This window comes from Barbatula barbatula (genome assembly GCF_947034865.1).
Source record: "Barbatula barbatula genome assembly, chromosome: 11".
NCBI lineage: Eukaryota > Metazoa > Chordata > Actinopteri > Cypriniformes > Nemacheilidae > Barbatula > Barbatula barbatula.
Genome location: NC_136774.1, coordinates 11,159,489 through 11,186,018, shown reverse-complemented (window position 1 = coordinate 11,186,018; position 26,530 = coordinate 11,159,489). Strand labels below are relative to the sequence as shown.

Sequence of the window (26,530 nt, the reverse complement as noted above, 5' to 3'; positions counted from 1 at the left end):
TAAAACCAATATAATTTATAACGTGTTTTATTTCTCTCTCTGTACAAATTCCAAATTCACACTGGACATAATTCCTATTTTACAGTTTAATACAATTGTCCTATCATTCTGAGATCATGAATCTGTTCCATCCAGGGACAATCAGTTATTTTAGATAATATTTCCCCCTCTTAACAATAAAATATTCTATGATTTAAGGTACTTTCTATATATTTCGATAGACCCTGTTGTTTTCAACTAATGTATAAATAAACCTTTAATGTTTTGTTATTATGGTAACAGTCCTGATACAGGCTTCATGAAAGATAAACATTATGACAACATTATAAATGGCTAAATTAAAAAAGCGAAAGACAAATGTATTCCAGTTTACACATTACACATTAATAAACTATATTTAAGAGCAGCATCCCTCCTTTTGAGCACTAAGAACCCTTTACATTGTCTCATTCCGTATATAAAGTCTTAAAGGTGATTTTAGGGGCTAGAGGAGGTGGTCGAGAAATATTAAGAAATGCAGGGTACGAAAACATTTTTAAACAAGGTGTGTAGTTTGTAATGGGTAATATGGACCAAACCCTGTTTAGAAAACGACCACTAGGGCTGCAGACAGTAAAAGCATTAAAGGGATAGTTCACTCAAAAATGCTGCTCCAAATCTGTATAAATCTCTTTATTTGGTTGAAAACAGAGAAAGATATTTGGAATAATGCTTATAACCAAACAGTTCTTGGACCCCATTGATTACCATGGTCAAAAATGCCCCATTTCTTCGGGATTGTTTTTTTTTGTTCTGTTAAACACAAAAGTAGATAAGTAAATGTTCCTTCTATGGTAGTCAACAGGGTCTAAGAACTGTTTGGTTAAGCATTCTTCCAAATATCTTTCTCTGTGTTTATCAGAACAAAAAATATACAGATTTTGGAACAACTTGAATGTGAGTAAATGATGACACATTTTTTGTTTTGGTGAACTATCCCTTTAAACAGATGGTTGTAAGAAAACAGCATTTCTGAGTAAGGCATTAGACAGGTACTTCACAAATATTTCACAAACATTGATCCATAAAGCTGATAAAAGTCTTTCTTAAGGACACTTATGTAAGCAAGTCACCTTAGCCGAGACCTGACTTGTTTGTAAACAGATTAAAATGTGTATTATCCATCTGACACAAATAAAAAATGATGGAGGATATAGATAACATTGTAATCCAATAAAATTGAGTTAAAGTCGGGGCTGGATTAAGAGGTCTGTTCTGTTCCATTCCTGGATGCTTATATCTTTTTCTTTCTTAGCCAATCGTTTTCATTAATCCTACAATGTTTACCAATCGCATCACAAATCACACCCACCATTTAACATCACGTTGACTTAGATCAAACATTAACATCAAAACTCTGATGGATCGGCTAGATCACTCAAAAGGTGAACAAAGACAAGCATGTTGGAAATCTCATCCCATTGTGCGCGTGACACGAACCCAATTCTGTATGCACAGTAGCCAAACAGCCGTGTCTGACATTACAAGCCCTCACACGTGACAAAGACAGATGTCCTATGAACACAACAGTATGTGAATCCATAATTCACCATCCAAAGAAGACAGGAATGACACACAAATGCAACTATATTTTCTGTCACAAACAGGGTCACGATTTAACAGCTTGTGGTGTGACAAAACCAAAGAGATATGACGAAAAAACGAATTAACTAGTGGCCATATTATTGGTCTCCATTTGAGGTCTCTATGGTTTGTCAAGCGTGTCAAGCAGATCGATCGGCTGCTCTGTTTTTAGATCACATTGACCAAAATAATCTTGATTACATTCAACCAAACAAACTAACCCTGATCATACACCTGAGAATGCACTTCATATGAAGTTGACTGGTGAAGTAGAACGTTCTGGTCTCATTTTTGTGCGGTTAAGAGTTGATACACACCACAGTCATGCTGTCTGTCTGTTAAATGATCATCTAGGACAAAGGCAAGATCACACAAGAACCCTCTTTCTGCTTAATAACAATCACACACAGCGGGCAGTAAAAATGTGTGAGACACAATCGCTTCATTTTTGCATGTCTGAATGAAACTAGTGTTTTTGTCTTTGTAAAAGAACTCTTTCAAAATTCGACCATAATAATATCTTCAACATTTTTCTTTTAAATAAACCATTCCTTTTGTTGTGGCCCTAAGACTGGACGACGGGGGAATTCTGTCTGGTTAAGTGTAGTAAACAAAAAAAAGCTCCACTTTTGGCCGAACCACTGTCTGTGGAATGCAGGAACTTCACGGAGGGGCGGTCATTTCCAGTTGGGTGGGTCAGGTGCCAGATCACAATGCTGGTGACATCACCGCGTGTTGTCGGCGGTTCTGTATGTACATTCCACGCAAACACTATCCAAGCAAACAATCCTCAGATTTATTGCTGAAACGGCACTACTGGCCCCCGTTGTAAGCGTAGTCTGCCTTGTTGTGCATAATCAGCTTGTTGTCCACAAAGTAGAAGCTGTCTGATCTGGTCTCGTACGGGTGTTCAATCATCAACCGGACTGCAGGAGGAAACGCAACAAGACAGGAAGTTAAACATTGCTTAAAAACAAACTGGAGACGTTAGAGCTGCAAAGACATGCAGTGTTATCTCCTCTATCTGTGAGCCTGACTGTCTGATATAGTGAGTCAAACACAATCAGGTCAATACGTTTCTTGTAACGGGGCAAATAGTTATGTTTTGTACCAGACCTTCTTGTTCAGCCATAAGGAAAAAATTGTGAAGCAATTTTGTATCATTTTAAGACACGCACCCTTTTACCATCTGTTGAAATTTACTAAAATGAAAGGGATACACTCATTTACTCACCTGTGAGTTGGTCCAAATCTGTTTAAATTGCTTTGTTCTGATAAACACAGCAAAATATTTATTTTTTTAGAATGCTTGTGACCAAACAGTTCATGGACCACATTAACTACATAGTAGGAAAAACGGAAAAAATTGTTCCGTTAAACACAAAAGAAGATATTTTGAAGAATTTAGGACAGCAAACAGTTTTGGGGTACGTTTGACTACCATTGTCATTTTTAATCTTTCTCTACATTTAACCAGGTTTGGAACAACTAGAGAGTAATTCATGACAGAATTTTTGGTTGACCTTTTAAATAAACCGCTTGAATACCAGGACTCAAGAAACAATATGTTCTTACAAAATGTCATTACCTGTACAGCATTAGCTAGGATTAAAAGAGCATGCTGAAATATCGGTCCTTTAAAGGATCAAATAGATGATAAAACTCACTGAGATCATCTGGGATCTGAGGAAACTCGTAGATGTGCTCGCAGGTGTTCCGGCTGTTCGGGATACAGAAACCAAAGTCGAAGTCGAAGCTCTTCAGGAGCCGCTCTTGGAAATAATGTCTCTCGATCATCCTGAAGTTGTTAACAGGCCGATCGGCAACTGTGAACTCCACGCTGAGAGAGTGAAAGGGTGAGACATTATTCTACAAACCAATTCACAGAATGCTTAAGCTATGCACAAGATGTTCAAATATTTTTTTTTAATCAAACAGCAACTGACAACGAATTCTTCTCACAGGAGAAGTGAATGAATTACAGAGGTCAGACCATGACTTACTCATGATTTCTGGGAATTCGACTAATAACATTGCACAAGCTTTGCATCAGATGAAACAACATGAGTCCTTTGTTTAAAAGCTTGAGAGTTAGACCACCAAGCAGAGCGCACAATGCAGATAATCGTATTTGGGATTCTTGGACTTACGTGGCTCCAACTGTGCGCAGCTTAAGGAACGCTGGAGTAAATTGGTAACGGACGAAACGCCCAGTGCTTATGTCGGCATCTCCATTTTCCTCGTCTTCCTCATCAAGTTCTGGAAGCAACAGTGAGAGAAAAATGTATCAGCAAACTGGGGAAATGGACTGAGTTGTTACTATACAGCGTTGTGCCTTGAAGTCAATGAATCATACCACAATGTGGTGGTTTGGCGATCTCAAAAAGCACTGTTCCTGTCTCCAAGTCTCTGATCTTGAAGCGTGTGAAGTCAATGTTGTAGATATTGTCCTCTGGTTTACACAGATAGTCTGTCAAATAAATCAAAATCTATTATCTAGGAGTCCCACAGGATAAGGGATGCATTAATACTATCATTACTGAAGCATTATAAGACACCTGCTGAAAAAATACAAACTATCCCAGACATTGTGAGCAATTAATGGTTATCATAGGAATCGGTTTTGATTAAATGCAATGGTCTCTGTGATAATGGGTGACATTAGCGGAATGTTCCTGTAGCTCTATGGGTATTTGTTGCGTCAGAGGTCGTAGGTTCGATTCCCAGAAAACACACATACTGATCAAGTGTGTTATAGGCTGAATGCGTCTGCCAACATGCGAAAAAAAAAGCAAACGTTACTAAGGTTAATCGAGGCAATACATTTCTAGCATGGATTTGGCCTGTTATTCCATAAAGCGAGCCTTTAGTAAACAGAAGAACCCGAAGAATGCCATAACAGCAGCGGTTTCAGTGCTCTTACCGCGAGTGACTGCGCGGAGCCCTAAAACTTCATCCGGAGTGATGTCTCTGCCCAGCGCCCGCAGCTCTTCCTCCGTTACAGGCCGTCGCTCCACTTGACTTCTTCGCGATTTAAGCCTTTTCAGAACGCCGCCTCCTGTTTTCCGATCGCGGGCAGCCGCTGCGGTTGAATCCGAGCCGTTAACCGCGGCGGCTGCGGTTTCGTTGCGAGAACCCTGACTATTCATCTCTCCAAAATGTAACTTGATGTAGCGGCGAAACGTGAACTGCGTGACTGTTGAGCTCGACGCTCGCTGAATGCAAGATGGCGTTGTGCGTCACTATGGAGAAGCTACGCGGAGAAAACCGGGCGCTGATTGGCTGGACCCGTTTGCACGTTGCTATGGATACCATATTATAAGTTTACTTTGGCGATCGTCTCTTGACTTCATTTAAGCGCATTGTCATTATCAGTTATCAGCATGTGTGTTGTAAACTTCATTTTCGTAAACGTTTTGTAAATGATTTGTAGAGTGAGATGGGATTTCATTCATTAATTTCAACGCTACGTTAAGAAATAAAATTCGTTCGACTTCCTGCAGTGCTGCGCAGACTGGTTGGCGTGTGACATCAAAGTACCGCGAGATTGATTCGAAAGCACTCTTTGAAATTGCTCTCGCGACATTCAAATGCACACGCCGCTTTGTTCGCGCAGCATCGAACATACTTAAAAAAACCTAATTAAAAATACCCCAAGGCCATTTAGATAAAATAGCACATTTATTAAAAAGAAACAGTATTAGTTTGCAGTTCCCACGTCAGAAAGCTCATATAAGACAGTCAGGGGGCAACCGTTCTGCTTCTTATGTTGTCTTCAGTTCTCACTTGGGAGGCAAAGGGGGACAGGTAGTTCAACAGAGACATGACTTTAACAAAGAAACTACTTCTGTTGTAAGCTCAGTAGTTTGACATGGAGCATGAGCTCTTAACGAGAGTGGACACAATGATGGGCCTCCTGTGGTCTTTGGCTATTGTCCAAGGAGTATACCTTACTGTTTTCAGGAAATGCTATATGAAACACCATGAACCTTGCAATAAATCAATGATAACGTAAAATAAAGCTCATAATGGTAAAGCACGTAAGGATGTATTCAAATATAAGGCAACAAGGGTTGAAAGGTACAAAATGAATGACAAAACAAAAATCTATTTCAAACAACAACAGGCAGTGCAATAATTCACACTAATAAAACATAAGTTATAAGAAAACCCAAACATCCTGAGAAAATAAAAAAGCAACTAGTTCTTGAAAAACGTTTTTTCAATCAATTTAATATTCAACCCCATATCCTTTTTCTTAAATTATGCAACATAAACAAACCCATAACTATATGATTTACACTCTTTCCGACAATCAGTCAGTGTGTCTGTGGCTGCAAATCAAACATTAACTAAACCATATTTGCAACAAAAATTTTCATGGCCACTCTTTCACACTCTAGCAAACAATAAAAAACCAGCCACCCCCATATTAATAGAAATTATGCAAACAATGAACAACATTCAAAAGAGAAATATAACCTTATGGCACAACTAATGCGATCAAGTACCTTATATACACATGCACAATGTACAAATTCAAAAGAAATGAAAACCGTTTACAACTTTGGCGACAATAATCAATCGTCTTTCTAATGAAATGTGCCTCAATGCTGTGTTCATGATTGTTTTTTTTAAAGAAACAAAGCAACAAAAATGCAAAACACTGCCTTCCCATCCCACCCTTCAAAAACATGTTTATTGAGAAGGCCAAGATAAGCGTTTCAGTCCACGCAAGAGACAACTGACATACAGCACACACATAAGGGGCAAAAACAGACAGCACAATGGCGCATGTACTTTAATGTGGTCTGATGGTTTCAGCAGTGTGACAGGTGGTGTCTTGATATCACATTAAGGCAGGCTTGCTTTGCTGAAAGAAAGCAATTTTGGCAGCAATTGGGAGAAAGGTAGCAGTGGTGAACCGGCTAAATACAAACAGCAAACCACAACATTTAAAGGGGTACTTCACCCAAAATTGTAAATACTGTCATCATTTACTCACATTGGAGTTGTTCCAAATCTGTATAAATGTCTTTGTTCTGATGAACACGGAAAAAGGATATTTGGAAGAATGCTTATAACCAAATAGACCCCCCCCCCCATTGGCTACCATAGTTTGTTTTGTTGAACACAAAAGACATTTTGAAGAATGTAGGACAGCAAACTGTTCTGGGGCACTTTTGACCAACATTATATTTTTTCATACAATGGTAGTCAATGGGGGGAAAAATCTGTCTGGTTATAAGCATTGTTCATCAGAACAAAGACATTTATACAGATTAGGAACAACTCGAAGGTGAGTACATAAAATAATGTCAGAATTTTAATTTTTGGGTGAAGTATCCCTATAAAAGCATAAAATAAACAAAGAGTGATGAGGCGCAATGCAAATGATTCCAGATTTGGTGAAAGTCCACTTTAAGCTGCCAATCAACATAAGCATATCATAAATCACAAATATGTCCAACTAAGTGACAGCCTTGAAATAAAGAGAAATTAAGAAACCTTGAATACAAAAGTCACAACGACATCCATACTTCACAGTGTATGGCAGGCATGTATCTGCTGAACTCCAAAGGCTTGTCTGATATTTCTCAATTAATCATAGCATCATGAGACCTGTCATTCATCCACCACACAAATGCTGGTGCTGGCGTAACACACATCAACAAAGTGTATCTTTGGTGGTGTTAAAAAAGAAAACCAGTAATGGTGGGAAGAAGATAACATGGTAATATGGCAAATGTGCCAAAAAAGCAACATGTTTCCTAACTAAGCAACATTCCCTCTGCCAAGCCCTTGCAATGTTAATTCTTTAATTAACTGAATTATTCATATTAACCAATCGGATGCTATTCCAGTTGTCTCATGTACCAAATGAGGTGAAACTAAGGGCATTTTACATGTTAAATATCATTTCAGACCAATAGAATCCAAAAGTCTTAGGGACTCAAAAGGTGAGTGCAAAATGTTTTTAGGTTATTTCCAAAAGACAACTGCATGTATCGTTTGATATAGAAAACAGTTTTTCAAGGGCCCAACTGTTCTTGTATATGGGAAAAATATTAAATATGTTAATATTTAAATATGACAAATGTTTAATCTACATGCTTTTATAAATCAGAAAAACTATAAAAGTAGTTGCATGATAGAAGCGTGCATGTGTGTGATAAAATAATGAAGTGAAACAGTGGCAAGCAAGGTGCTTCAACAAAAACAAACAAACAAACACACACACACACACACACACACACACACACACACACAAATCTCATCACTTGCTTGCCACTGAGTTTTAGATGCATTAACTAGCACTGTCAATAAGAGGTTCCGAAAATTCTTCTACCATATCTGCCTCCCAACAGATGCCAAATAACAGCAGACCAACGCCATTGCTGATAACAACTCTTTACCTCAACTTAAAAAGAAAAACATGGGACGAGTGTTCTAACAGTATCACCAACTGTTCCTTGTCATCTCCTGCTAGCCAAGACAAACCAGGTTGTGTAGCCTTGCTTTGTGTGTGTGTTTGTATCTTCATTTAATCTGTACATCTTGGATCTCCCCAAACTAAAACTGGTATTAAATGTGTACAAACAAGCACAAACACACGCAAAAATGAACTTCCTAAACCCGTATATATCAGGATCACCATTTGAACGGCCAGCAATATCTCAAACTCCGGTGTTTCTGTATGTCCCTCACTCTCCTTTAGCTGTTCTACCTGTTGTAACGTCAGTCTGTGTTACTGCCTGTCCCCACGGCTGTGCGTCCCTTACCCCACCCCTCCACAGCCTGATGTCCGCCATTTCTCCTCTTTCCCTCTCGTTCACTTGTTTCCCCCTCACAGGCGGCAGAGGCAGAAGAGGGTGGGTATGAAGACCCCAAACGCCACCAGTATAGGAAACATTAGGCTGCTGTTGTCGGTGGCGTACGGGTTGGGGGTTCGTGGCCCGGACCGAACAGGATTCTTGGAAGAGGTTGAGATGCTCTTCTTTTCTCCTTCTCCTCCTCCTTCCCCCTCCTCCTCTTCTTCCTCTTCTTCCTCTCGCTTTTCCAGCCCGGGATGTGGCTGCAGTTTCGGTACGTCTGTGAAATTGGAACATAAATGCGAAAGTTAAAAATAACTCAAGATTCCGCAGAAAGAAACCAAAGAGAAACCCAACAAATCCTCAGGGTCACGCTTACCTTCAAGCTTGCCCTTCATCACATATAGGGCACATATCTTGGGGTTGTCATAGTAACCCTGCGGACATTAGAGACAGAGAGAGAGTTCCTGAGTTTACAGATGTGGTGACAGTGGATGAATACATGCAAACACATGGATGGATCTGCAAAAAGCATGCAAATCAGAGCTAGAATAATCTGCACGGCGGTTGGCCAGCATGGTTTCCAACAGTGAACAAAAGGTTGAGGCGTGCAAATGGTCAGGCCTGTGGCTTTCAGCTTCACATATTTAATCTTTCAAGCTCAAAAAAGGAATAATCAATATAAACCTTTTCACTTTATGCCACACCTTACAGGCTCACCAAACTGGATTATCTTCTCAAAGCTCAGTTGCACACATACTAACTAAACTAACAGGCAAAGAATGCGTCTTTTTCCGAAGCAGCAGGCTTTAAAAGCCTTCTCAAATAAAAGATTCTCAAATAAACAAGATGTACTTCCTTAGCAAATAAATCAACAAATAAAACAGCATATTAGAGTGTTAAACAATTTGGCAGATATATATTTGTGAATCGATCTATGAAGTCTCCCAATTATGAGATGACAAACATCAAATGTTCATTTTAAGAATTAATTTCCGAATGATTTCAATCTCTTTGGCCTTACTCAGTCAACATTAAAGTGATAGTTGAACCACAAATGGAAATTCTGTCATAATTTATTCATGCTCATGTCATTTCAAATCTTAATGACTTACTTTCTTCCGCAGAAAACACAACAGATTTTATTTTGAAGTTGTTTTTATGTTGTTAACCGGGGCCAATTCACCTCCATTGGTTGTGTGTCCATACAATAGAAGTGAATGAGTGCCGGCGCTGTTCGTCTACCAACTTTCTTCAAAATATCTTCTCGCATATTGCGGGAGAAAGAAATTCATACAGGTCTGAAATGAGCATCATGAGGCATCATTTTCATTTTTGGGTGAACAATCACTTCAGGATATTATCACAGAATGTTCTTTAGATTATGTAGTGAATCTATGTTTAAAAAATCTGTAAAAATGTACACTGGGTCAAATCGAACATGGTCTATTTGAGGGAGGAAATCTTTTTTTAATTGATAGAAAAGCTATTAAAAGAAAGAAAATGAATTCCTAATGGCATATAAAGACCTGTCAGATATAGGGAGATAATGGTTAACATAGCTTTCTCATACCTTTACAAACTCCACAGCGAGTTTTCCATTAAAAGTGGAAACCTCTCCATGCACACTCAGCTTTCCTCTTTTTACTGACAATGGCACAATTTCATCATGAGCTGTGCTATGACCCACACGGTCAAAGATATCCAGATCCTTCACCACAACGTGGCCATTCAAACGCACGTCAAACACCTGAGAAGATCAAATGAAGGGTTTCAGTACACAAGAAAAGGAGAAAGACGAGTGTGTGGGCTGTGTAATGAAAGTCATCACCTTCTGCTGGGACTGAGCAAAGTAAACCTCTGAAAATTTCAGTACGAGAATGTAGTCGCCCTCTTCTCTGATGGGTACTTCGTAACCGAACGTATCCTCGTTGTAGCGTTCTGTCTGGTAGAGAATCTGATCCTCCGGGTTGGAACGCAGGATGGGCAAACGAACCCCGTAGTCGGATGCTGGAGGGACGAGAGAGTGGGTGCAAGTTTGTGCCATTTCGTGTTTCGTAACATGCTGATTAAATGTCAATTTGGAACATGGCTTCATAAATTCATGGCTGCCTTATTTTAGTTTCATAGCCAATGAAAAGCAGAGCGTAAAATGAAGCACCATATTGCCATAATTTTATAGTGGAGCTGATGCAATAATGGAGCTGTAAAACAGACTTTAGAGCATGTGCAGGCTTCACATTTGACTCAGGAAGTGACAGTCATCACATTTCAAGTGACAGGTACTTCCTGATATATTAAACAGCTCTAATACCCAGCTACAATGAATGTTATATGTGAGAATTCAGTACAAAATCACAATACTGCTGCTGCATATTTTGCATTTACATACATTACAACATAAAAAAACACAGGACAATTCATTTATTCATTCACGTCAAATGAAGCCAGTTCTTGTGCAGACAAGCAGGGAGATAAACAACCTAATCTGCCATCAGCCTCCGACTCAAGCACTCACCTTTCCCCAGTTTTCCTTCCAGTGGATCTTTTTTAAAATGAATGCCATGCACGTCTGTGTGCGCGTCCCCGCCGGCGTTTACAGCCCAGATGACTCGTTCAGCCAGACTCGGGGCCGCGCTCTCAGTCCGACACTCTTCCACCAGAAGCCACAACGCCGCAAATACAAGCCGGCAAACACACCTCGCCGTCACCCTCCTCATAATCTACCGAGCAAATTAAAAACCGGAAGGGGGAAAATAGTACGTGAGGAAGTCAGTCCAGCAGCCCGTGTGCCATATGCTAGAACGGACACTCGAGCGATATCATACAATATCTATTTCGCCCTTACTGTTCCGTATGCGAAATCGTCCCTGGCCTCCGTTCAGATACTCGAGTCGCACGTTGTTGTCGATGCGTCCGGATCGCCGCACATTTACCTGCCTGGTAGCCGAGGTTAGCTGTGGCGGTTAGCTGGCTAACTGACTTCCCTCTTGCTCTGTCATCAGTGTGGCAGCCGTATCTGCAGGTATATTCCCTCACATCTGCAGCCCTGCGTGCGGCGTAGTTGTCTGTCGACACAGATTGGTATTTCTGCGCTCGTACACCGGTCAACGCAGACGTTTTGAAATGTTTGCGCCTGCAGTCGCTGTAGTTTCTGACCACGAAGGGCCGCGTCAATACTATGGGTAAGTGTGCAGTCAGCAACGCAGGTTGAAGGGGTGGAACGGCGAGCAGTGGCAGACAAACGTGATGGGTGGGTTTCGGAGAGGGCGGGGCTTTTAGATATGAGCCAATCAGGCGAAATCCAGAAACAGGTTCTGCCTGTTGATTTGCTTGTTGGAGGAAATGATTCGTGGAGTTTTGTGGACTTTGACCAATCGCGGTGGGTGGAAATGGCCAGAAGCAACGAATCAAGTGTATCAACTTTCACTTACTTCCTCACATAAATTAGCTGGCTTTAGTTCATTGGCTGTTTGTTCGCACATGCAAATAATAGTGGGCGGGATTAGGTAGATACGTAGAAATAATACAGAACAGGTAAATGAAGAAGGTTTGACGCTATTTTGTCGCCGTTTGAGCTGCTCTGATTGTACTCGGTGTCAACAGTTTTGGGGGGTTCAATGAATGCATTTTCCATATCGCGAATAGAAAAGAGACTAAATGCAGATATTTTAGAACATTGTTTTTCTAGTTTGATTACAACTGTACGCAGATGTCTTACATTTGGAGTTGTGACCCAGGCTGCGCAGGTGAAACTCTTGTAAATTATGCGCATGGCGTATGTTGTCAAAACCGCACCATAAATGGGGCCAATTGCCTATTTTAACCACACGGTGGCATTATTTTTAGACCTGCCTACTGCATTCAGAATAATAAGAGAAGTCTGTCCCGTTTCGGCCCGGAGGAAAAACCCCGTTGCCATGACAACACGAACAGTCTGTTCCAGCCTCTGGGAAAGTGATGCTCGCTGCTGAGTGATTTTGCGACCAGCTGAGCCGACACCGTCAAAACTGTTGCCCCTTTTATGTATAAATAGCATTTGTTTTGATGTCGTGTCATCAAATCTCTTGTAGTAGCTAATCAAAATATTAGGATATTTTAAAACGAACCAAGCCTGAAAGAATTATAATGCATGGTTTATTTTTCTATATAAACTGTAATCACAAAATTACAGTTAGATATTTGTAGAAAACTATAAAACTTACGTAAATGGTAACTTGTTTTCTACAGTTGTAGTGAACCCACAGGTGTTTTTCATAAAAGTGAACCTACTGAAGAAAACAATTACTGACGTTATAGACCCTATCTTTTTTATTTTCATCATTTGTTACAATGTATTAAAACCACTACATTCCATATGAAGGTCTTTTTGGCATGCAAGGAGACAGAATACAGTTTAAGACTATCAATGTATCTGACACAAATCACACAAACAGACTTAAGAAATACGTCTTCACGGTCTGTTTCTCAAGCATGTGTTGATCAGATGTTGACAGATCTGTCTGTATATGGATACTCTGATAAGTTGAAGTGGACCTAAGTAGACTGTGATTGCTCTAGAAATGAGTTGCCTTAACAAGTATGTCATGACAACTAAAAATAGTAAATCTGGTCAAACAATTCTAAACTTAGAAACAGCTCAGTAATTTATTAAAATGACTTTTTTTTAGATATTCAGGGCAAATATTTACAGCAACAGGGACATGAAATGATTTCTTAAATGTGGATTAATTTTCATGTTATATTGATAGTAAACCTAATTAAGCTTCTCAATGAAAAAAAATGCAAATTGTTTGTTTTGCTATTTATCTAATGCAAAATAATCTCCTAGTATTTTGGCTCACAGTTGTGTGAGGTATTGCTTGACCTACCAAATTGTCAAGTTAATGCATTTATTCCTTTAAATTATATAAAAAAAGAAAATGTTTAGAAAATAAAGTGTGACCTAAAACACACAATAATAATTGTCATCGCCTAGTTTATCACATAGAGACACATACAGAATATGTGACGGGACAACACATAATTTAATATTGCCATTATTAATGATACCCCCCACCCTTTAAATGTGCAAGTAAAACATATTGTTTGGTCTTGCATGGTTGAAAGTGCAGAGACACTTGGCTACAGTATACTATGTAAACTTTGTGTGTGAACATGCATGAATGTTTATAATTATCCAGTTTTCAGTTTTTATTTATTAAAACACTGGCTCAGCAAGGCTTTTCTTGCAGTAGTCTAATACTCTGTCTGCTTTGACCAGCAGGAAGCAGCACAGAATCTCCCTTTCTTGTATTGCGGACACCATAAAAACCCTTTCAGCGGGACACCATGCGGACGAATTCTGAAAAGCATAGAGAAAAGAGGTGAGCGTTTTAAATGTTTTTAGCTTATTTTTTTATTATTGTAGCAATTATATTGTTAATCTTACCTTCAAAGTCTACTCTGCCATCTCCATTCAAATCAATATCTCTCAGTATGTCCTCCAGGTCTCGATGGCCAACCTAACAAATGCATTAACATGTTTTCATAATAGGTGACGTAAAGAAAAAAGACTTGAGAATAACATAATTCGTTGTGTACATTTATAATATACGTGGTCAATAATATGCTTTCGTATAGGAAAGAGCTGCATGAAGATTCTTTGAAAATATTTCTTATAAGTTCCAATGACAAATAAGAGCAGCTTTAGAATGAAAGGGTGACTAAACAATAACATCATTTACATTTTTGGGCGATCTTTTCCTTTCACACAAATGCCTCAAAGACAAGTACCTGTTGTCCCAGAAGTTTCCTCATAGCTTCTCTCAGCTCCCCTGTGCTTATCTCTCCATCTCCATTTGTGTCAAACTGTCATTTAGTCACAAAATGTTTTAAATATTTATTTATACTGGATATGTGTGTGTGTATGGCTGTTCTTCATCCCTATCCACTGACCTCTTTGAAGGCATTTCTCAGCTCTTTAATGCCAATCATGTCTGCAGTTTCTGCAAGGAGTTTGGGTCCCATCAATCCCACAAAGTCCTCGAAATCCACATGGCCACCTACTAACAAAAAACACGAACGTCAATATTTCACAAAGCCAAACTATAGCTGGTGAGACAATTGTGCGTGCACAGAAGCTTACGATTCATGTTGATTTGTTGGCTCAGTTCGATTAGTTCCATTTCGGTGGGCATGTAGCCCATCGTTCTCATGCAGTTTCCAAGATCCTTGCAGCTGATAAAACCATCTTTATCTTTATCAAACTCCTTAAAAGCTTCTCGCAACTCTGTGCTCGGCGAGATGAACAAAGAACATATGAACGGCATAGTAACACACAGTGCCAAAAAGAGATATGGATGAACTACAGTACTAAATAAAACAGAAGGGCCAAAGTTTAACGAAAGATAAAGTTACAAATATGAATATTTAATTCAGGTTATGCAGGTTTGTAGCGATTATGCATTCATAATCATCTCATGATAATGGATGGTTGTGAGATAGAACGAAGCAGAAAAAACTCACCATCAATCTCCTCGGGTCTCAACTCTCGATTCTATCAAAGCAAAACACAAAAAAGAAGAGAAATGTCAAAATATCAGCAAAGACGAATCGCAAAAAACACACAAAATTGTAAAAACTCAGACCCTTACAATAAAACAGTCATCCAGGCAATCTAGCTGTTCTGGCGTCAACTGCATTACTAGAAAACCTTCTTTAATACATGCGTCCAAATCAGTCAAAGTACACATTGTTATTTTTTGTTGTTCAAAAACTAGTTTTACAAAGACAGACAAAAGACCATTTTATAGTGTAAAGAAAAGTTGAGGGGGTCCTGGTCATGGTCACATGAGTGTGGCATTTCTATGACGTCACAGCTAACTGGACAAATCCCGGCAAGACGTTTGAGACCGTGAAAAAAAACCTCCTCACCTAACAGTGACAACCTTTAAAGGCGATAAAGAACAGAGAGGCAGAAAGATAGAGAACAGAAGCTGGAGCCTTAACCATTGTAAGGGAATAGAGTGTAAACACGCCGTCTTTACTGACGCAAGACCACAATGTTCACGCACACACATGCAAAACATGCAACCTGAATTGCAGACCAAAATAAAGCTGTGATGTAAATACATACACAAGGTTAACATAAAATCACATATGCATTAACCTCAAAGTGTAGTCTTTTCTAGACTGTATTCACACTATTTACAGCATGCATGAAATATTCAATTGGACATCAGTTAAAAGCAAAAGACGTTAAGCTACGCATTTATTTTATTTTGTACTTTTGGAATTAAACCCATGACTTCTTACAGAAAGCACGTCACGTGGCACAAATGTATCTGGGTGTGAGGGTCTGTAATGGGGAACAAAACTCTACTTTGATATTTGGGCAAGTTCTGGGTATACCTACAGTGGTTGCTTTACTGCTTTTGATTCCACATCCCTACAAGCCGAATCTCCTAGCTGGAAAATATATCAAAGAGTGCTATCATTCCATATATATCCCTCATACTTTTGTTTTAACATCCTCTCTGCGATAGAACTTTTACTGCCGTACATTTTTACTTTAACGGATGCTTACTATTTTTATAGGTGATAAAACGAAACAGCAGTATTAATAGAAGAACACTGACACACCACTAATGAAGTTCCTAACAAAGCTGTGGGAGAAACAAAATCATATAAACCTATAAATTGCAACATCTGCTTTTTATCTCAGTGGTATTTCCTATTTTCTCTGGACTGTTAAAATAACAAGTATTTTTAAGGTTAAAAGATTAAAATAAGGCCTAAGGTCAAATCATGGTGGGAAAACATATTAAGAAAATGTATTAACAAATGCAGCTAAATATATTTTTCACTGGAGGACCTAAAACATCTGGACCACCCTAATTTCCACAGCACTATTATATATAATACAAACATCTGAAGTCACAAAACAATGTTTATTTTATTAATGCCTGTTAACCCAGCCATTTGTGTTGTCACAGAGAATGGGGTGTATGTGTGCATACGTGTGTGGGACAGATTGAAAAAGAAAGCATTCCCATTAATAAAAATAAGCAACCCGGCCAACATTTTCCATTCATTCATCATAACAGTTTACTAAACACATTGTGTAGACTGGCTCTTCGGAGCTATACACTCTCACATCAAATATAAACAGACAGGAAGGCAAAAGGAGAGTGCAATAGGTAGAAAGAAAGAGAGAGAGAGACAAGAAAACACACCAAGAAGAATTGATATATAATCTGCACTGCAAACAATTAATGTGCAGTTAATGTGGTCTGCATCCCTATGTAACCCACAATGTACTCTAAATTCTTGCAATCCATAGATGTGGGATATTAATATTCGATAGTTAATTTATGTCACACTGCAAAATAATGCAAGGAGTTTGATTTAAAGTATCAATATGTATTGTGGATATACAGTATATACAATTTATGTGCATATCTATTATATCTATATCTACATAAAATACAAATAACATACAAATAATCTGTAATGAAATGTCAGTGATGTTTTACACCGCATTTGTTGCAAAACCTTGACGAGCCTGACGATAAGATATCTTCTTTTTTGTCTATGGGATATTTTTTCCGTCTTTTATTCTTTAACTATTTAATTGTTACATTGTTCAAATAAATTATTTGTCCACTAATAAACAGTCCTGACATCTGCTATTCAGAAAATCTAGGGGATCCAGACTGCAAGAATATCACTGGAATTCCTTTTTTTTGTGAGGCTTACGCTTACAGGCTTACGGTCATTATGTCTCATGAATCAAAATTTGATAAATGCATTCGAACTCTTCAAAGAATTGCTTTGAAATGTGAAATTCATCATACAGACCGTATGCCCAGACAGTACCAAAAATGCAGTGGAAATTCAGTGATAATTACTGCTAAATCGAGCTCACAATACAACTGGGAAAAAAGGGCCACAAGATGTGCTTGAATATTCTAAAACTTTTGGACAAAATAGCATAAACATCTATAGAACCTCACAGGGTAATGCAGTTTTTTTAAATGTTGTTTCTGTAAAACATTCCAAGTTAATGGAAATCAGGGCAATGTGACATGTTTCAGAGCTCTTCTCCTGACTTCATAGAGAGGAAAGAGCAGATAATTGGATTGTAATATTAGAGAATAATTGCCAACACTGAGAATGGAGGGTTTTAATCAGAAACAAGAAAGAAGACATTCTCTATCTTTCTGTCTGTGTGTGTGTTTAAGAATATAGGTGGAGAGTGTGTTAGACCTGCATATTACCACTGTCACAGTTGGACGCCTGTTTTCTAATCCAAACAATCATTTATACTGCTAAAAATACCACACACACTTAACCTCAGTCTGCCAATACCATGGGCTTCTGTTTTATCCATACTAAAATAACCAGGAAGCTAACAAAAGCACTTCTGTATTACCATGACTTCTGAACATCTCATATGAAGTACCTTAAAGGGATAGTTCACCCAAAATTAAAATGTTGTCATCATTTACTCACCATCTTGTCATTTCAAACCTGTATGACTTTCTGAATTCAGCAGAACACAAAAGTAGAAATTTTAAAGAATGCTGAACAATGGAAAAACCCATTCACTTCTAATGTATAGACACAAATCTAGTGTATGGTTACCACCACTGTTCGGTTACAAACATTGTTCAAAATATCTTATTTTGTGTTCTGACGAAAAAAGTATGTCATACAGGTTTGAAATAACAAGATGGTGAGTAAATGATGACAGAATTTTCATTTTTGGGTGAACTATGCCTTTAAGAAAATTATCTCTCTCTCTTTCTCTCTCTCTCTCAAACACACAAACATACAATGTTTATCTGTTTATCTGTCACACTACATCCATCTCCCCTCTCGCTTTTTCCCGATAAGATAATTCATCTTGAGAATAAGAATGAGGCGCAGACGCCCTTCCCTGCATCTTCTCTCTTTTATCCATTCCTCCATCCCTTGCTCTTTGTGAACTTCAGAGCTCAACCTACTTTACTTCTGTGTCAACTCTCATCCTGTCAGCAGACACGGTCACACACAATAGATTTACTTATCACAAAGTTTCTTTCACAATCCTTAATCATACACAATCCTGGTAGGCAAAGTTTTTACTGGCAAGGCAGTTTCTAATGTACCTTTACTGTAAAATAACCCCTGTGAAGGTGCCGATAGATGAAGGTGTGTAATTAACCTCTACCTCTGGAGTGAGAGAACCTACAGCTAAGCTGTCACTTACTGTTAGCAAGTTCCCTAATGATCATTACACAATAGGTGCGTCATGTCCACAGGTGATGATTATTTTATTTAGTATCACCTACAATGGTGTGTAATATCACCTACAATGGTGCGCAGGCGTACGCCCTACGACCGCTGGTCTCACTGTTGGCAAGACTCGAGCTGCCCTTTCCCCACGGAGGTTGCAAGCCTCTGCGAGGTATAGCGTAGCCCAACCCGCAACTCTACAGATGTCTGCCAGAGAGGCGCACTGAGCCGGTGCCCACGAGGCGGCCACACCCCGAGCGGAGTGTACCGTCACTCAAATGGGCACGGGCTAGGATGGGCACGCCGAAGTGACGGCGTGTGCGATCCAGCGCGACAACTCTCCTCGGAGACAGCATTCCCGTTGCTGAACTCCATAACGGACAAAGAGCTGCTCAGGGCTTTGAAGCCCTCCGGTGTGGATCGAGTAGAGGCGCAATGCGTTAACTGGACACCCCACGTACAGGTTGGGTCTTTCTCCCGGTGTGGGAGCGCCTGCAAGTTCACCACCTAGTTCCCGAAGGCGGGTACCCACGCGGGTACCCACACTCCAATGTGGAAGGGGAAATTACTCCCCAGCCTCTCCTGCAATAGGACAGCACGTTCCTGAGCGAGCAATTCTGCGGGTCTTCTCGAGAAGCCACCTGCTGTATCCACCAGGGGTGGAGTCGTCACTTCCCACGAGGTGTCACTGACGAGAGAGCGCTTGGCTGTCTGGTTCAGGACACCCGGTGGGTGTGTGACATGCAGGGGCTTTGCCACCTGCTGTCTCCACCGGAGGAGGCGTTTCGGGCGAGTTGCGATGACTGCAGTGAGCGAATGCCACCCTGGGGTTTAGTACGCTACGCCGGTCGTGCTGTCCGGGCCAGTATGCTGGCTCTGCACGAGAGGCCGTAGCCTCATCGGTGCAAGCAGGACAGCTAGCAACTTCAGGCAGTGAAATGCCAATGCAGGTGGGGGCTTGTCCAGCGACCCGAGACTGGGCGCCCGTTGCACACCGCACCCGCACCCCGTAGGGAGGCGTCTGTCGTTACCACGACCAGCCTCAAGACCTGCCCGGGGTTAGGATGCGACCGCAGCAGGCGTGACAACACGCCTACTGCCAGTGCGCCACGCTCTCCAGGTAACTCGTCTCTGTAGTCAGTGCTGTAGCGGTCCCATGTGCATCAACACGAGGGGGACAGGCCACCCCCGAGGACACCATGCCCAGGAGCCTCTGAAACTGATTTCAGGGGACCGCTGGCTGCTGCCTGAAAGTTCAAGCAGCTCAGCATGAGAGTATACGAGTCAGTTGTCATGAACCACTCCTGGCGTCTGACAGACACCAGAACGCGCTTCTGCGCCTCCTGAACGGCACCCTTGCAAGGTGCTGCTCAAAGTATGCAGCGACCCCTGGTTTTGGGGATGATGAAGTGCGGCTGGACATCTCGGCCGAGGGGACAATTCGATCGCCTTCGCCAGAGGGGTGGCAGCCCCGGCCTGGAGCACGGGAACATCCCTGCCTCTGCTGAGGTATGAGGATGCTCGAAGCCCAGCAGAGGTCTGGCAAACTGGATCGAATGCCGAGACGGACCGCACTCCCAACCACCGTGATGGTTTGAAATGCTAACCAAGCACCCAGGGACCTCACAGGGGGGCTACGATCTGCTTCATCAACCCGCAGGGGTTGGTTCAATGACTAGCAGTGCTGGTCCCACCCGGGGGGGAACAGCTCCGCTAAATCACCTGCCAGGCGATGGTGCAGCTTGACGCACCGTCGAAGCGAGAGTGCTGAGGGCTGCTTTATACTCGCCATTGCGTGCTGCCACGACGCAACGTCGAGTTTCCGAACACCATCTTTCAGAGGCTGAGAGCGGCTGCAAATGGGACCCAGAGAGAGACCTCTCCTTGTGAGAAGGCGGGCACTAGGCCCCCGGAGGGGCCCAGAAGGTGTCGGGACGCGGCAGGGACCGCCCCAGTCCGATCATCCAGCGACAAAGGCTGGGTCGGGCCCGATGGTTCAATCTCTCTAGGTGGTCCTTCTCTCGACGTCTTCCTCCGGGGGGCCACCTGCGGGGGCACGAGAACCGGAATCGACGCTGGAGAAGGCCGGGGCTGCTGGGGGCAGACCACGTGCGAGACCTCGACGGCCGAAAGGTGTACCGCACCCAAGAGATCAGCGGGCAATGCCACGCTGAAGAAATTGCTCTTTAGAAATTGCTCTTTAGAAATTTGCTCTTTTAGGAATCTCCGCTGCACCGCGTCGTAGAATTCGGCAATTCGTAGAATGTCATCAGATGCGAAGGCTCCGAAGAACAAAAGGTCAATGAATGAGCACGCCGGCTCCCATTTTATACCCGGATATCCGGGGGCGGAGCCTGGCATGCAAATTTCATTCGCCAATTTCATTGGCCTTTTCAAAATAGTCAAAAGATGATAGGTTTCTCAGGGGCGAACCCCATCTGTCGGTTCGACACAACATCGAGAGACCGACAGAAAGGGAACACACCAGCGAAAGGGAAAAGAGGAGGGGCCACAAAAGACACAATAACAAATTGTAAGAATGACTCACGCACATATATACATATACAGAAACAAAAGGGTGTGATGCTGAGAATAGCACAAAAGAGAAGGGGAGACCATTTCTGGCTTGCCATTTAATAGATTTATGGTGGGAAAGAACTGCATTGTTATTTAAGGACATTTTTGTGATTCTTGTTGTGTATATTCCAGCAAGGCATGGGTTAGAAATTCAGACACAGGGACAGAGAATGTGTAACCCCTGTGATCTCAAGCCTCTTACACTGAATTTCTGGTAAATCTTACAGACACATACGCACACACACACTCTCTACTCAAGAGTCTAGGCCAGCCTCACTGATTCATACAGTGTCTGACACTGTCAACCCAAACAACATACTTGCAAACAGACGGCTTTTCAGTAAAAGTGAGATTCCGCTGCAAATGCCAATACAACCCTAACATTTTTAGAAATGCATGAAACAGTTTAGGTGATAATAATGATGTTTGATTGACCAGTTGTAAAAAACTAAGACACACTATGCATAAAATGGAAATGTTCAAGGATGACTACAGTATACAGTACATTCTTTAAAAATTATGAACACAGGTTTGGGACAAAAAGGGACAATCCCAACTGTTAAGTTAAATGAACACCGTAAATGCTTAGGTTTGACCCAGTAATGGGTTAAAAAAGCCCAGAATCGGTCAATTTATAACTCAACGGTTGGGTCCGTCCCTTTTTGACACAATGCTTGGTTGAAAATAACCCAGTATTTTTATAGTGTATAAACATGAACAGATGGACAACAGCTCTGACCTTGAAGCTGATTCTCATTGTTGGTTTTATTTACCAGGTTTTCTTACTTGCTGCAGGTTAATTTAAAGGGATACTTACCCAAAAATAAGAATTCTGTCATCATTTACTCACCTTGGGGTTCTAAATCTGTATACATATTTTTGTTCTACTGAACAGAATCAGATCTGTCATGGTTCTCGCTGGCTAGCCCAGCTTCCTTTTCTTGGTTTCAAAATGGTTCCTTAAAGGAGTTCTGTGATTTGGTAAAAAAATATGACAACTCCCTCCTACTTAATGTAATTCTGTGAGAGATTATTAAGCCTTCTTTTTCTGGAATTGGTACTGCCATTCAGGCAATTATTAATTCATCTCTAGCTGACGGGGTAGTCCCCAAAGGTTTTAAGCATGCTGTTGTTCAACGTTTGCTCAAGAAACAATGTGAAACATTAACAATTTCGAGACTGAAATCATTTTTGTCGTTTCAAGATCTGGAGAAGGAGATTAATGCCTTTCAACTCATTATATTTGTGTCTTCCTCAGTCTGTGATTGCAGGCCTGCAGATGGTACAAACACAGCTGCAAGGCTGTTGACCAGGGTAAAGAAAATGATGATATTACACCAATTTTAGCCTCTCTTCATTGGCTCACTGTTTTAATATGTTGTTGGTTGTGTTTAAAGCTCTTAATGGTCAAGCCCCACCTTATCTCGCAAATCTTCTTACTCCTCTTTCATCATCCAGGTCTTTAAGATCTTCTGGAGGGCTCTTTAACTGTCCCAGGTTCACATCTAAAAACCTAAGCCGGCCACCGTCAATGGAATCACCTGCCATTGGACATCCGCCTTGCACCTTCTATTGCAACTTTTAAAATGATGTTGAAACCGTATCTTAATTCCCTGGCATTCTAATTGGATTTTATCTATTTTTTATTGTTTTATGGTTTGACTCAATACAAATATTTTGAAGAATGCTTATAACAAAACAGTTCTTAGATCCCATTAGTATGAAAAATGACTTAATCTTAGTCAATGGGGTCCAAGAACTGTTTGGTGCAAGCATTTGTTTTCGACCAAACAAAGAAATGTATATACAGGGTTTGAACAACTAGAGAGTGAGTAATTTATGACAGAATTATTTTAGTGAACTGTCCCTTTAACCCCTTTATAACTATTTTACAATGTGTATTTCTTTCACAACTCATCTAACCTTGTGGCTGTATCTAATGAATGGGTCAGATCTGGTCTGTGTTTTCCAACAAACCCTCCAGTTCATTTCCACCCTTTAACTCAGCAGGAGATTTGTATTAACATAAATTCTGACTCATTGTAATAGGTCACTTTAAAAACCTTCCCGGGAACCCCATAATAGCAAGATCCACATTAATGTTGCTGAAAATAAACATGTTCGGTTTTATAACCACAGTAAAGCATCAAAGCCATTATTGTGGTGGCATTAGTCATCACAACACCTTTTAATTACCAAAACACACAACTGCTTTTTATCTTGGCGGATAAACCCAATCTGCATATCACACAGACATTTTAACAAAGGATCCCTTCTTCTTAGAGTGTAAAGCTTAGCTAACAAAGGTACACCTGCTTGCCCAGAGCTCGTGCTTCTAGAGAAGTTTACTTTATCCAACCCTCAGAGGAACACAACCAACCAATCACAGCTGTGTGCTTATAATTAGAAAGCATTCAAATTAAAAACAATTAAAGATACAATATTAAAAAATGAGAACCCGGCAGCAAAACAAATACACATTCTAGCAGTTTCCATTACAAATATCATTATGATTAGCTGTTTACCATAATTATAGAATTCCTTAATGTAGTATGTTTGGGCCTTATCAGGCAGGTGACATCCTAAAATATAACCAGTAGTGTTGACACAATGCAAACCACACAAATGCATTGGGGGCCCCGCAAGCTTGGGGGCCCCCAAGTGGCCATGAGCGGTTAAATAATTTGAAGATTGCTTTTGATGCCGTTTGGCCTGTGTGCGCTGCACCGGACACACCTAATGACAGACAGGTCTGTCTCAGTTGATAAACCAATCAAAACAGCTATGGGGGTGGGTTACCCGTGCTTTGACGCTCAGCCAGAGGCGCAATCGTTCATTGATTACATATTGCTAACATTGACAGGAACCACATTCTTTATGTGGAATGTTTATTCTTGTACCAAACTGTAAACAATTTTGTGTTCTTTTTGGAGGTTAAAAGTCAAATACATTCAGGTTATATGTCTCACTAATTCCACTGGCCTCAGGTCTTGATTTTGCTTTGGGTAAACACGCCCCGAATATAACACATTACCAGTAAAGGCCCAGAGAGACCATACTGTTTCCTTTAAAAACCAAAACGATTCCCATTATAACCATTAAATCTATCAGATCGAACATTTCTGTGATGGTTAAGATAAAACCAATAAATCTTCTTACCCTGTAAATAACTGTAATTTTATGAAAACAAAAGAATACGAAATGAAATAGACTGCAAATTTACAAGTTGGATGTAAAATTACACGAAACATTTAATTTTTACTTAATAAAAATAATTTTATAGGTTATTACCGTTTTTTCACTTAACAAAACTTTGCTTAAATTTTTCAGCAGATTTGCCAGTAACTTACTGTAGATTTAATTCACAATTTTGTTTTACTTACCAAGTACCTATTTTCTTTCATAGAATAAGACTAAATATCTTAGGTCACTTTTCTTAGTAAACTAATTCTTCGTAATTTAAATAGTTTTACTAGAAAACAAGAAAGAATGATTTTGTATAATTTTTTGCAGTGTTGCTGTGCTAATGCCAACGAGACCATTCCCTTCTTGCTCATTTTGAAGTGTTTTAATTTAGATTAAAGTACAGTTTAACTCAAATTGAAAACAGTACTAATAGGAAATTATAGGCTAGTTATTAAATCTACAGTAAGTTACTGGCAAAGTTTTACAGTGCCAGACAACAAATTTTACATAAGACTATACCAAACTAAAAATCGTTTCTTATTTTACCCAGACTTGTCTCTGGCTCTACCCACATGTCGCGTCGAAAGGTCCTAAAACAACGTAATAGTCTTGTGTAAATATACGTTGGGAACCCGTTGGGAAGTTGCATTAGCAGCGTTTGTTATGGCCTTACCTGTCCGAACACCGAGTTGAGGAAGGGGCGCAGATTTAAGTCCGCCTCAGAAGATGCTGCGCTGGACCTCCCCGACCTCCGGGAGGAGCGCCTGGAGGACGCCGGTACCGGTGAGGATGAGGCAGTGGAGGGTGGACGCACCTCTCTGCTCGTTGTCGACCCCGGTCGAGCCTGGCCCGGTTGGGGTGACTCGAAAAACAGAGCCGCTTCGTCCCTGCATTCGGAGAAAGACTGAGTCCTGTTCGGCGTGCGAGCGGCGTGAGAGTGTTTGGGTAGGGGCTCTTGGGGCAGGTCATCCCGGGTGGACCGATGGCGGTGATGATGATGGTGATGATGGTGGTGGTGATGATGGTGTCGTCTGGATGTCTTGCGCTCTCTTACACCTGGGAGCTCCGACAGGTCCTCCTGACTGCGCGCCGTGGAAAGAGCGCGTCCGTGCGAGTGCTGTGGGTGGCTCTTCTCTGCGCTTTTCCGGTTAACGACCAGTGAGGGGTGACACAGGGGTCTCCGGGTGCTCGCATCGCAATCCGCCGTCCAAAACGACTCATCTAATGCGGTCTCCGCTCCGGATGGTGCGGACGCCGCCGCTGAACGCTGATGCTGTAACCGACGGGCTCCGGGATGCTCGGAATGCTGAGCAGCTCTCCTGGTCGGTGCGGAGGATCGCAGCAAAGAGGTCGTCGATTCGCTTTTGGGGAGCGTGAAACTCATCTCTCAGCCTTCTTAAATGCCCTTGGAGGTAAAGGTTGACCTCTGAGTTGTCACATTTGTATCGCTCGTGAACAGTGTAGGATGTGGAGAGTACATCGGAGCATCCTCGATTGGGTTGTGGAAATGATGCGGTAGAGAGCTCGTCTAGAAGTTGGTGCCACCTGATTGCTGTCTAAACCGGTATGGCGCGATTCTGGTTGGACGCGAAGGTAAGGGAAGATGGGATATGATATAAACCAAAAAAGATCGCAAAAGAGGGAGAGGACACGCGGAACGTATGGTGTGCATCATCAGATGCCCGTGTGTGTGTGTGACCTCCAGGCATGATGTGTGATGAGACACAATATATAAATATCCCAAATCAATAGACACCTCAAAGCAATAAACCCAGATGATAATGGCAAAGATCTCTCTTTCTCCTTGCTTCTTTGACACATTTGCTCAAAGGTTTAAGTTCAAAAGCTCAAGTTTTAACACATATGCATTTATATAAAAAAGCAGCATTTGTTTTATTATTGTTTCTGTTTTGTGTATACTCTTAAAGGTCCCTAAAAGGCTTTGTCGGGCTGGTTGGCTCAATAAACAACCCTTAACATCCAAAGGACTGCTGCGGAAAGGTTTGATGTTCTGAAAAAATAACGGACTATGAAGAAGTGATTGTTTTAAGAACATTTGACCAAAAGGTTCT

At 41.0% G+C, this 26,530-nt stretch overlaps 3 protein-coding genes across 4 annotated transcripts; all 3 read right to left on the bottom strand.

Annotated features, from left to right (window-relative positions):
* Position 1: 1 nt before the first annotated feature.
* unc119b (unc-119 lipid binding chaperone B) lies at positions 2 to 4,974 on the bottom strand. The gene is made up of 5 exons (XM_079467907.1): positions 4,547 to 4,974; positions 3,980 to 4,093; positions 3,774 to 3,882; positions 3,291 to 3,463; positions 2 to 2,549 (listed from the first exon to the last, which is right to left on the bottom strand). The coding sequence occupies exons 1-5, from the start codon at positions 4,770 to 4,772 to the stop codon at positions 2,437 to 2,439; spliced, it is 735 nt and encodes a 244-aa protein (XP_079324033.1). The 5' UTR covers positions 4,773 to 4,974; the 3' UTR covers positions 2 to 2,436.
* Positions 4,975 to 5,288: 314 nt separating this feature from the next.
* Positions 5,289 to 11,655, bottom strand: mlec (malectin). The gene is made up of 6 exons (XM_079468014.1): positions 11,284 to 11,655; positions 10,954 to 11,158; positions 10,267 to 10,445; positions 10,009 to 10,185; positions 8,815 to 8,872; positions 5,289 to 8,715 (listed from the first exon to the last, which is right to left on the bottom strand). Exons 2-6 carry the CDS (start codon positions 11,153 to 11,155, stop codon positions 8,471 to 8,473), a joined length of 861 nt encoding a protein of 286 aa, XP_079324140.1. The 5' UTR covers positions 11,156 to 11,158; positions 11,284 to 11,655; the 3' UTR covers positions 5,289 to 8,470.
* A 1,069-nt stretch (positions 11,656 to 12,724) lies between these two features.
* On the bottom strand, positions 12,725 to 26,150 carry cabp1a (calcium binding protein 1a). Of its 2 annotated transcripts, none has more exons than XM_079467489.1 (7): positions 25,132 to 26,150; positions 14,943 to 14,973; positions 14,563 to 14,706; positions 14,373 to 14,482; positions 14,211 to 14,285; positions 13,867 to 13,939; positions 12,725 to 13,779 (listed from the first exon to the last, which is right to left on the bottom strand). In XM_079467489.1, exons 1-7 carry the CDS (start codon positions 25,840 to 25,842, stop codon positions 13,754 to 13,756), a joined length of 1,170 nt encoding a protein of 389 aa, XP_079323615.1. In that variant the 5' UTR covers positions 25,843 to 26,150; the 3' UTR covers positions 12,725 to 13,753. The 2 variants fall into 2 exon arrangements, with proteins under 2 accessions (XP_079323615.1, XP_079323616.1); XM_079467490.1 differs by lacking the exon at positions 25,132 to 26,150 and adding an exon at positions 15,071 to 15,232.
* Between the last annotated feature and the right edge of the window lie 380 nt (positions 26,151 to 26,530).